The sequence below is a fragment of the Alnus glutinosa genome, chromosome 1 (genome assembly GCF_958979055.1).
Source record: "Alnus glutinosa chromosome 1, dhAlnGlut1.1, whole genome shotgun sequence".
Taxonomy (NCBI): domain Eukaryota; kingdom Viridiplantae; phylum Streptophyta; class Magnoliopsida; order Fagales; family Betulaceae; genus Alnus; species Alnus glutinosa.
This window is the reverse complement of record NC_084886.1, coordinates 19,814,078-19,825,698: the sequence shown is the minus strand read 5'-3', so window position 1 is coordinate 19,825,698 and position 11,621 is coordinate 19,814,078. Positions and strand designations below refer to the sequence as shown.

Here is an 11,621-nt window from a genome sequence, read left to right as displayed (position 1 = left end):
CCCGCCCCTATTTTCACAGGTTTTGAAGATATTTATACGGGCACGGGTTGGTTTGTGTTAGTGTCACTCTTTAAATATTGTTGTGCATTTAAATTTAAAAATTGATCTGAGTTATATAATAATTTCAGAAAAAATCAAAAAGTTAATGTCACTTTTTTCGGTCCAACCCATTTTCCAAGACTTCAATATTAGATTATTAGAGAAATGCTACATTTTTTAATTTTTTTCTTTTTCAAAATTTTATTCCCAAATTAATGATGTATCTTAGAAGACGGTAACATATCATTTGAAAATCAATTTTTTAAAAAGAAAAAAAAATTAATCTCAAATTATTATACAATTTGATATTATGATTGTAAAAATGGCAATTTCTTATTAAAAAAAAATAATAACTAATTTTATTATCATGTCATGCATCATAGATGGTACCTCGATTTTGAGAAAAAATCAAATTAGTATCTCAATCAAGTTTTCCATCCAAAAATTAATAGCTCGCCACATGTCAACCCATGAGAGTTGACACGTGCTTTAGTATTAAAAAATAAAAAATATTTAAAAATTAATTAAAAAAATATTAAAAACTTAAAAAAAAAGAAAAAGAAAAAAAAAAGGGGTGGCAGCTACCATGGGAGTGGCCGGGCAATCCCAAAATTGGCTAAGGGGGTGGCTGAGCCACCCTCTTGACTAGGGGTGTGCACGGGGCGGATTTCGGCCCTTTTTGCCACTGCCTCGCACCCATGCGGGTTGACAATTTTCAACCCGCAAACCGCACAAAAAAGAGGCAATTCGTGCGGGGCGGGGATTGCGGGTTTCGCGGGGCTGGGCGGGGCGGGTATACACACAACAAAGAAAAGTTCTTTCTCTACCCCTATTCAAATCTCTAACACTTTTTGTTGTCTCCCCGTTCTCGTTGAAGAACACACAACGAAGAACGAAAGAGGGAAAGAGAGAGAGAGAGAGAAAGCATTTGCAATAGAGGGAAGTTGTCTCCCCGTTCTTGTTGAAGAACACACAACGAAGAACGAAAGAGGGAAAGAGAGAGAGAGAGAGAGAGAGAGAGAGAGAGAAAGCATTTGCAATAGAGGGAAGTTGTCTCCCCGTTCTTGTTGAAGAACACACAACGAAGAACGAAAGAGGGAAATAGAGAGAGAGAGAGAGAGAGAGAGAGAGAAAGCATTTGCAATAGAGGGAAAAAGAGACACGAAAAATCTAGCTAAATCGGAGAGAACTGCTAGGTTTTGCAAACCCTGAATCCGAAATTCGAAGAAAAACCGAAATGGCGACACCATTGCCGGGTCTCCATCCCCGAGACGAAGGTGGGGGTGTGGCCGTAGACTGCTACAACCAATAGATCAAAAGACCAACTTCAGATGGATATTCAATATATGCAGATAAAGATTCAATATAAACTATACGTACATACAGATATTGCACAGGAAATAGATGGAGAGGTGAAGATTGAAGAAGGTTGATGAAGAGGCGAAGGTGCAGCGAGAAGAACAGTGAAGTGCGGCGCTCGAACTCGAAGACAGAAGAAAGAAAATTGAAGTGAAGGCCGAAGGGGTAGGGTAGTGTGCGTGTGGCGCTAGGGCTGGATAATTGGGTAAATGGAGGACTTAGGGAGTCAGAGACTAGGGTTCTCTATTTTTTATTTATTTATTGATTTTATTGTTTCCATTGATGCGGGGTGGGGCGGGGGCCCGAATTTTTTAAAACTCTAAACCCGCAACCCGCCTCGACCCTCACGGATATATCATTTTTGGACCCTAAACCGCAAAAAAATAATTGAAAATCCGATGTTTTGCGGGGCGGGGGAGGACGGGTTTCGCACACCCCTACTCTTGACCGATCTGGGGTGATTTGGCCACCCCATGACAGAAAAAACAAAAAAAAATTTGTTCAAGAGTTTTGGCCATTAGGGGTGGCCGAACCACCTCCATGAGCCACAGGGGTGGTTCAACCACCCTCAAACCGGCCGACTGATACCAAAATGGATATACCATCTGTGATGCGAATAGAAACTCAAGTACTAAAAAATAAAGTTTTCATAAGTCAGATGCCAAAAATAAGTGGTAGAAGCGATAAGGGGGTTAAGTGTAATTAACACATTTATTTTCCTTCTTATTAATTAGCAATCTCATAAGCTTTTTTGTTTATTTATTTATTTTTTTGGATGAATACAATTTTTCATTTCACACAAAGAATTACACGTAAAGTTCTTTCCAGAAAGAGGTAAAACTCCATTGGAACACAGGTTGCTCAGCAACTTTACAATAACACCAAACTATCAAAAATGAGAAAGGCACAACAAAAGCAACCCTAAGCAAACTAAAGAGTAGAAAGAAACAACATCGTAGCACCTTTGAGCTTGAAAAATAACTATCTAAAACCAAGAATTCTATTTAAAACTACAACACCGGCCGATATGCAACAAAAAGAGTCATTAAAGACGGAATCTTTAATCTTTCAAACTCCCATACATAATTCTAGTTCTAATTTTCCATACACTTTTCTTACGAATCTATTATTCAGAAAACACCATTCCATGCTTCAAGTATCTCGTAAGCTTTTGTTATTTGATGTGGTCTTTTGTTTATCAAAATATATCAATAATAAAATTATCACTTGCAATAGTACGAATCCTTATAGGATAGGGCTATATTGAGGGTGTCGAACCTCAAGGACTGCAGGGGTATTGTTATCAAGATTTTTGAGATTAAATATAACTTAATTAAAAAGATATTTGATTTTTGTTTTCTAAAAATAAATACATAAAAGTAAAAGAAACATAAATTGAAAGAGAGTATGGATGAGATAAAAAATAGGAGATTGATTTCACCACTTACCGCATAACAATGGTCAATCATAAATTAACAAGGAAAATTCATACTATGCATGATATAAGGCTCGTCTCGCTCGAGCAGTCAAGAAATTACCTCTAAAGAATAAGAATAATCCATTTTTAGTTGGCACGAACTGTCCACCTAACCACTAAGATGCGGTACGATCCGTCTTCCCTAGACATGGATTAGCTACGTTTTTAATAGGATACATATAATCAATGGAAAAGTAAAACCCATTTTCGGTTGGTACGAACTGTCTACCTAAATTACACTAAACTAGAGTGTAGTACAATCCGTCTTTTCTAGGCATGGTCTATCTAACCCTCTTGATCATATGTCAATTAAAACCGTTGTATAAAAATCATTCACATAATCACAGAAAATATAAAGGATTGAGTTCAATCAATATAAAAGATTTTCTAAGATAAGATAAGAAATTCATAATGATTGAATATAAACATTAAGATCAATTCTCACAGTTATACAACCATCATGCATATAGAAAATTCCAAATTAAAATACATTCAAACCATCGTTACTTGGAAAGGGCTACATCAACACCCTTTGATGAATTTAGCCGCTCATCGTGGTGCTAGGATGGCCTCCTACCATGTTCTTTTCCTCTTCAACTTGTCAGGCCTTCAAGAAGAATTTTCTGTCTAAAGCTAAGTATAAGCACAAGCACAAACACCCATTCTCTTAAAGCTTAGGGGTCTATTTATAGAGACTAGGAGAAGCCTAGAAGCTCTTGGAATTCCAAACAAATCGTCTCTTGAGTTTTTTTGTCCAAGTATAAGATTGAAACTTCAATCCAAGTAGGAAAATAATTTCAAATTCGTACAGAATTGCGGTCTTTTATTGCGGGAAAATTTTGGCATAGTAAACTTTCGAATTAGAGAAAATCTATTTCTGACATATTTGTTTAATTTTTTATTAGCTTTCTAACGCCACCAATTTCATTGCAATCAAATATCTGAGGAAAAAGTTATGATCCAAACACTAAGATATGTGCAGAATCCAAATTTGAATCCAATCCGATTTTGACTCTTATTGGATAAATTCCGATTTAATCATTCACTTGATTTGATTAAACTTAACCAAATCGTATAGGTCTTCTATTATGATTGGTTAAACTTAAACATATCTTCTAGGTCTTTTCAAAGTGTGCTTTAAGCCCAAAATTAATAGAATTAATTGCATCTTTATTTAAAACCTGAAAACATTAAAATAATACAAAATCAAACAAATAACAATGCTAAGAAATTAACATATATAAGTTAAGGGGCTTGAATGTGCAACATTCAACTCCTATCATTATCTTTTGTGGGCTCTTTGATTTGGTTCTGTTTTTTACCCTAAATTTGCAGGCCTAAGGGCTGAGGCTGCTTCTGCGATCTAGAAGCTTTATCAGCAAGTGTACGATTATCTGCTAAATTTGCTATGGATCTTACTAATTAACATAATCTGTGTTTTTTGTGTGCCCGATTTTCATGAATAATAGCATAGTTGCCTCATGATATTGCACTTGTTATAACATGCATATAATGTTCAAATAATATCCCAAGATGTAAAAGGAGCTAGAATGTAAAACGAACGATAAAACAAAACCAATTAGAAGGATTAATTAGTACTTCAATTTATTCCACCATACAACCCATAAATTAAGCTACATGTCATTATATTTAACAAGGAAACCTCCACAAGCTAGATAGCAGTTAATAACATAGCATCGATCTATAATCTATTTAGTTCCTTTATCCCCAGAGTGCAGGCCTGAAAAATAGCCCTGGGGGTTGCTAGCTCTCAAAAGCATCCCTTGAGATCGATATGGGCTCCTCCTCCACTGCCCGGAGCAACCATAATGCCACCGCCCTTTGAGGAACCACCGCCACCACCATCACCTCCTTTGCCACCTCCTCTGCTTCCGCCTCCTTGCCACCCATTCTCAAAATATATATGTAGATTGTAATAAAGGATGAAGATTATTTCAGTCTAAGATACTAGTATATGTTGTTGATTCATCGAAGATATGGTGGATTATTTATAGGGAGCGCGCAACGATCAAATAACTTTTAATGCCCACCTGTAAATGATTAATGGGTTCTCGGACAATTAAATTGGCAAAGCATGAATGCTTGCAAGGGTTACGTACTGGAGAGGTCAGCGTAGATTACTCCACTTTAATTCTCTCAAAATTGCATCTCTAACTAACTACTACTCTGGAAAAAATTAAAAACAAAGTTGGACTTAATTTTAATCTTACATTAATTGTTTTCTAGTGTCTTTTTCTGTTTTTGTTAGCTGAACGCACACGCACAAATCAAAAAGTTCTCCTCAAACATATTAATTCTTTCATCTCTGAACTCTAAAAAATGTTGGAAATTTTGGTGCTATTTCTCTCTTATGCTTCCCCACCAAGGACTTTTAATTTGATTTGTTCCCAAGACGACGTCTAGTAAGGCGACTTTGGTCGCTTCCACGATGCATTAATTGACCAAAAAGAAAAATTGTACCTATCAAGAACATTGTATGTAGATTTAATAACCAAAATATGTTAGAAGTCTTTGATTTGAATTGCCGGGATGATCGATTCCTTATCCCCTTATATTTTCGTTCTTGTCATCATAAAAGTTGGTTTTGAATCTCATTAATAGTAAAATTTGAGGAAGAAAGACAGGATATTAATTCCATCTTTGATTTCATTGATGACCTCCTCGATCATTTTTTGTAAATGGGACATTTCCCTCCAACCGTCAAGTCGTCAAGGATCATTGTGGCATAGGATCCCCTCTATTTTTTAAATGAAATGGATATATTATATTTATTTTATGGCCATAATTTAAAATTTATATATTTAATGGTGTACATGATATCACATTATTTTAATTTTTTAGAGAAATGATTACATAATATCATATGATTTATCATATCATAATGTGGGTCTTACACATATATAGATCCCACAAATCCAAAAACGATTTTGAAAGGTGAGACCGTGAAAGGATGGGATAGGAGGAGGATCAAGTGAGGTACTATAGCACGTCTCAATTATTTAAAAGACGTACAAACATTGACATCGTGTACACCATTAGATACATCAACTTTAAATCTCGTAATTATAATTAAAGTATAGCTCATCAAATGCCACATACGGTTTAATTAGACACAAATTAAGTTGTTCATTAATTTATTCCAAATAAGAAATTATTGTGGAATCAAAATTGGAACCTTGACCGGCTCGTTAGTCTTATAGATTTAATGCGTGATTTTAAAAAAGAAAAATATTGATGATCAAGAGAATATAAAATGGCATTTCTCATTGATTTTTATTCCTTGATGAGATAAATAATTAACGAAAAGTTTTAATTGATGGTCATTGACTTAGCCTCTAAATACATAAGTAGCTAGCTCATGTATTCCATCTAAATATTTTTTGAGATTGCATAGATTAAAAGACACCTTTTTAATTGAAAATTCAAATTGTATAGTTACCATTACTAAGGTCAAAGTGTATACATACAATTTTTTTGATTTACTTTTGAAGCAATGATCTGTTTGTATGAAGATGGAAATAATGTTTTTCATTTGTTTTTTTGTATGAGCTTAATCAAAAAGCATGATAACATCTCTATGTTATTTTCTTCGGTTAAATTTATCATTATCAATTCGTTACGACTTAAGAATGAAATGGCATACATATATGCCATCGATCTGTACGTCTATTTTGATATTATTGTTGGACATGGCATGCATATATGTGAATCTAATTAGAGATCGACTGAACAACTCTACAAGATCCAAGAATTGCATGAGACTTTTATGGAGAGAATGTGAAACGAATGACAAAGCAAAAGTACGTAATTAGAAGGATTAATTAATGCTTAAATTATTTCACCAAATAACCCATAAAGCAGCTACATGTCATTTAAACAGGAGCTAGCTAGCATTAATTAATTAATTAGTAGATCGAGCATCTATTTGGTTCCTTTTTCACCAGAGTGCAGGCCAGAAAAATAGCCTTGGGGGTTGCTCTCAAAAGTATCCCTTGAGATATGGGCTCCTCCTCCACTGCCCGGAGCAACCATCATGCCACCACTGCCACCACCCTTTGAGGAACCGCCGCCGCCACCACCAACACCACCACTACCTTTGCCAGCAGCTCCAGTACCTCCTCCACCACCACTTCCTTTGGCACCTCCTCCGCCACCGCCTTTGCCGCCCATTCTCAAAATATGTAGTTTGTACTAAATTAAGGATGAAGATGAGAGTCTAAGAGATAGAGGATCGGAGTTTTGATTCAACGAAGATATGCATGGGTGATTATTTATAGGGAGCTATATATGGTATTCATTTAACTTTTAATTCCCACCTATAAATGATTAATGGGTTCTCGGAAAATTAAATTGGCAATGCATGAATCCCTGCATGGGTTACTGGAGAGGTCACGCATAGATTACTCCACTTTTTTTTTCTCAAAATTGCAGCTATAAATTTGTAATTACTCGGAGAAAAAAAAAATGGAAATTTCACTTGCACTATCTTAAAGCATAAGCGGTTTGTAATAATAATTTAAAAAAATTTAAAAAATTTGAAAGGTCGGTCGGTATATATTATATTCCATGTTTCAGCTTCCTGTAATTTTATCTCTTTTTTTTTTTTTTTTTTTGGTTAAATTACCTTTTTTTTAAAAAAAACAAAAAGAAAAGAAAAAAGAATTGGGATCTCCTCTCTAAGAATGAATGTTGTCAATTTTGGATGTGCATCATTTAAGGTGCTAATTGCCCCTCGACTTCTGAAAAAAGTCACCAATTTGATTGGTTCCCGAGACGTCTATTAATTAAGGCGACTTTAAGTAGATAGGGACATAGCAGCCATAATAAATTAAAGGTGGGGTTTGGATAAGTAGTGAATGTATGTGTTACCAAATGGTGATTAGGTGAGATAGAGACTATTATAAGTTTATTATTAACTGCTTTTGTGCTATAAAAAAAAAAAAAAAAAAGGGACTTTGAATATATGATGGTCATCGGTCAAGGCATTTGTCATCATGTATATTTGATTTATTTTCAGAAAACTATATTGTTGTGTAACTTTGTAGACCTTCAATATAAGGGCTTCCACGTTTCAATTGACCGAAAAGAAAATTTGCACCTACCTAGAAAATTGTTCATGTAATGAGTTTTAATCACCAAAATATATATGTTGAGGTATTTTTGGGGATGATCCCTTATACATCACCACTGAACCATATCGATCGTCTTTGTCAATGAAATTGATGTTGTTGATTACTCGTGTAAACCCTTTTGCCTTTAATTATGAGAATTCGTGCATTTATTGATTTTGGTTGCAAGTCGTAGTGCCTCAATAGCGGTCAACCCATTAGATTTTAGATTGACATTAGTACTGGGCTTGACTCTCAAAACTCATTAGAACCTAAACCCAATTTCAAAATAAAAAAAGAAAAAAAAAAAAGCCCTAACACCTCTTCTAGAAGCCTAAAAGGGTTAGCACGTATTAATTAAATGACATTGTAAGTTTTTTTTTTTTTTTTTTTTTCTCAATATTGTTGTGCATTTAAATTTTAAAATTGATCTGAGTTATATAATAATTTCAGAAAAACAAAAAATTAATGTCACTTTTTTCGGTCCAACCCATTTAGTGTTTCTTTTTCTTTCCAAGACTTTTGAATATTAATAAGTTGAATATATCAAAAGAGTAATACTATATATATAGTAGATTATTAGAGAAATGCTACACTTTTTAAATATATTTTTTTTTCAAAATTTTATTTAATGATGTATCTTAGAAGATGGCAACGTATCATTTGAAAATCAACTTTTAGAAAAAAAAAGAAAAAAAAAAAAAACTAATTTTATTATCATGTCATGTATTATTCATATCAAAAGAAGAAAGTCTCCAAGCTGGCCGGTTTTTTATACCGTGATTTCCGGGCATAGTTGGTACTTGGTAATACATGGGATGGAGTTCTCATACGGTATGAATTACATACATGTTTCATACATTCGATTCAAGTATTTTTATGAAACAGATAAACAATTCGACATAAAAAATAAAAAATAAAAAATAAAATAAAATAAAACTAAAATAAAATTTTATTTCTTAATTTTATTTTTATTTTTAAAAAGAGATGGGTGTTTGAGGTAACATTAATTCCCAACCGCGACCCGATCTTCCCGACACCCTTTCAGTCACCGTCCATTTCTTCGTTAGAAACCGATCGAAGTCTTCCACAACGATGATAGACTTGCTCGTCGTTTGTAGCGAAACAAAATTCAGATTGAAATTATTCATAACCTTCGAAAGATTAATATCATAGACATCGAATGATAGAAAATTAGTTATGTTCGCGTTCGGAGAGGTGGGGACGAATTCATCGAGCTGTAGACGTGCATCATGCCCAACGATAATGCTGGAAATAAGCAGTATGTCCTTCGATCGATCGCAATATTTTTTTTTTTTTAGTTTTTAATTTTTATAATTTTTTTATAATTTTTTTTTAAAAATTTTGATTTTTAAATTTTTTTTGCATTTTTTTGAATTATTTTCATTATTATTTTTTTTTTCTTTCTAATTTTTATTATTTTTTAATTGAAAAATGATACGTGGCAGAGTTATTATGAGAAATTTAGTCAAAATGAGCTTTTGGTAGTTTGTGGGGTCAGAGTGCAAACCTTGGTAATTTGGAGGGCCATCCAAAGAAATTGTGATAATTTGAGGGCTAAATTGTATTTTTCTCTTTCTTTAAATTTTCCATTGTACTTTTAAGCAAAATGATAAAGAAAATACAATCTACTTTTTTTTTTTCTTTGAACGGAGAAAATACATTCTACTTGTTTTCTCATGATATTGTAGTTTAAAATAGTTTTACTTCAATATTAATAGCTCGAAGAAAAATATCTATGAAAATTTAATGTCTAGTGTAGGCAGTCAATCATAAAAAAAAAATAAATAAAAAAAGGTTTTGATTGTTTTGCTTTTTATGAAAATAATACGTACAATTTAGCATGAAGACCAGTTATATATAATATTAAAATGAATAATAACGTTGGCTTAAATTTGGGTTTTTTTTTTTTTTTTTTTTTTTTTTTAATATAGAAATAAAATATTAAAATTATTTTAATATTGAAGGACAAAACCAAGATTTTCATCGACGAGGTTAGATAAAACTCTAAAATAAAGTCTAAAAATATATATGTTTTTTAATAATTAACATATGCGTAAATCTTCAAGTGCTTTATATAACATATGTGTTTTATAGCACTATTGATCATATTTCGGAATTGAATCTAACAGCAATTGATGAAACTTATTTAATTATCCACCAAATTAAACAAATTAACGGATCCCATCTTAATTCCCTTCCCTTATCAATTTTTTACAAAGGGGTTGGTGATTAATTACACACCAAATCGTATATAAAATTCTTCCCAATCCAAAAAGAAATCAGCAATATATCAATTCCTCTTCATGCAAAAAGTTAGAACAGTCAGATAAATTAATACTGGCCTACCCAATAAATTAACCTACAAACAACATATATATATATATATATATATATATATATATATATATATATATATATATATATCGATCGTACTTGCTTATCTTGAACAAATTGGCTCTTCTGTAATCGTCTCCAACCCCGGCTTCCTTGACCTGCACACCGATAACCTGAACTTGAACTCCGGCGCTGCAAACTCCTCCACTCCCTCCAAACTCAATCTCGAACCACTTTCCTCCGCCGTCTCCCCCACCTCTTGCTTTCCACCGTCACTGGATATCCGCTTGGCCGCCGAGTTGGCTGCCATGAAAAGAGCCGCCATGTCGGCTGCCGTGACTATAGAGTTGACTCTCTTCATGGGAAACATGATGTACACGTTGCCAAACTCCAACTCCTCGTCGGCGGCGAGGGCGGAGAATCTCCTGCCAATGTGCAGGGACCGAGAGTTGACCAGGAAAAAGTTGGGGCGCTCAAGCATGAGCTCGGCGGCCTTGACGGTTTCGCGGCAGTGCCGGATTTCGCCGCCCGGGAAGATCACCCTTGCTGCCTTGTTGTTCTTGATCAAAGGGGTGGCGAGAGTGCACGAAATATAGTTCCCCATGATCTGAGAAAAAATGGTTATGGGTTTGGTAGGGAGAGATCGAGCGTGGGTGATTTCTCTTTATATATATATAGTAATAGTGGAATGACTGCGAGGCAGTCAATGGCCGCCCGCCCTGAAAGTTCGATGGAAAAAACGGTGTGCGCGCTCGCGAGCGTGAGAGCGTGTTGAAGGTGGTGGTGGTGGGGCTTTTGTTTTGATCTTTTGTGTGTGAATACGCGAAAAGGTTGCGAAGGTGCTTGCGTTGATGTCTCTATTGACATGTGATTTTTTCGCTGTGAACGCGTGTGGGGCCTACAACACGTAGCTGTTGTGGCTGTTGTTGTTGTTGTTGGGGCCGGGTTGAATCTTCTTCTAGGATGTTCATATTATTGTGTTTCGTATTCATGGTATTTTCTTTGCTGTTTTCTGGTAACGTGGCAGTGGCGGTGGCCTCGCCACGTAATCAACACGGACAAAGTGACAAGAAGCCTTATCCATGGCCACGTACGGGGGGGGGGGGGGGGGGGGGGTGTCTTGTGTTGGCCGCTTTCCAATTTCCACGTACTGTCATCGAACTGAAAAATAATAAAGTATTAAAGTTGCTAATGTTTGTTAGACGTGTGATGATGATGAATGAGAATCGATCTTAACAAACGTAACAGATCGAAAAAGG

At 34.8% G+C, this 11,621-nt stretch overlaps 2 protein-coding genes across 2 annotated transcripts; both read right to left on the bottom strand.

The window, feature by feature from the left end:
* Positions 1-6,752: 6,752 nt before the first annotated feature.
* Positions 6,753-7,066, bottom strand: LOC133851211 (glycine-rich protein DOT1). The gene has a single exon (XM_062287574.1). It carries the CDS (start codon positions 7,064-7,066, stop codon positions 6,818-6,820), a length of 249 nt encoding a protein of 82 aa, XP_062143558.1. The 3' UTR covers positions 6,753-6,817.
* A 3,399-nt stretch (positions 7,067-10,465) lies between these two features.
* Positions 10,466-10,966, bottom strand: LOC133851125 (uncharacterized). Its single transcript, XM_062287469.1, has one exon. It carries the CDS (start codon positions 10,964-10,966, stop codon positions 10,466-10,468), a length of 501 nt encoding a protein of 166 aa, XP_062143453.1.
* Between the last annotated feature and the right edge of the window lie 655 nt (positions 10,967-11,621).

Bases quoted from the DNA above. Each gene is read 5' to 3' on its own strand.
- LOC133851211 (XM_062287574.1), bottom strand. From the start codon at position 7,066: ATGGGCGGCAAAGGCGGTGGCGGAGGAGGTGCCAAAGGAAGTGGTGGT.
- LOC133851125 (XM_062287469.1), bottom strand. From the start codon at position 10,966: ATGGGGAACTATATTTCGTGCACTCTCGCCACCCCTTTGATCAAGAAC.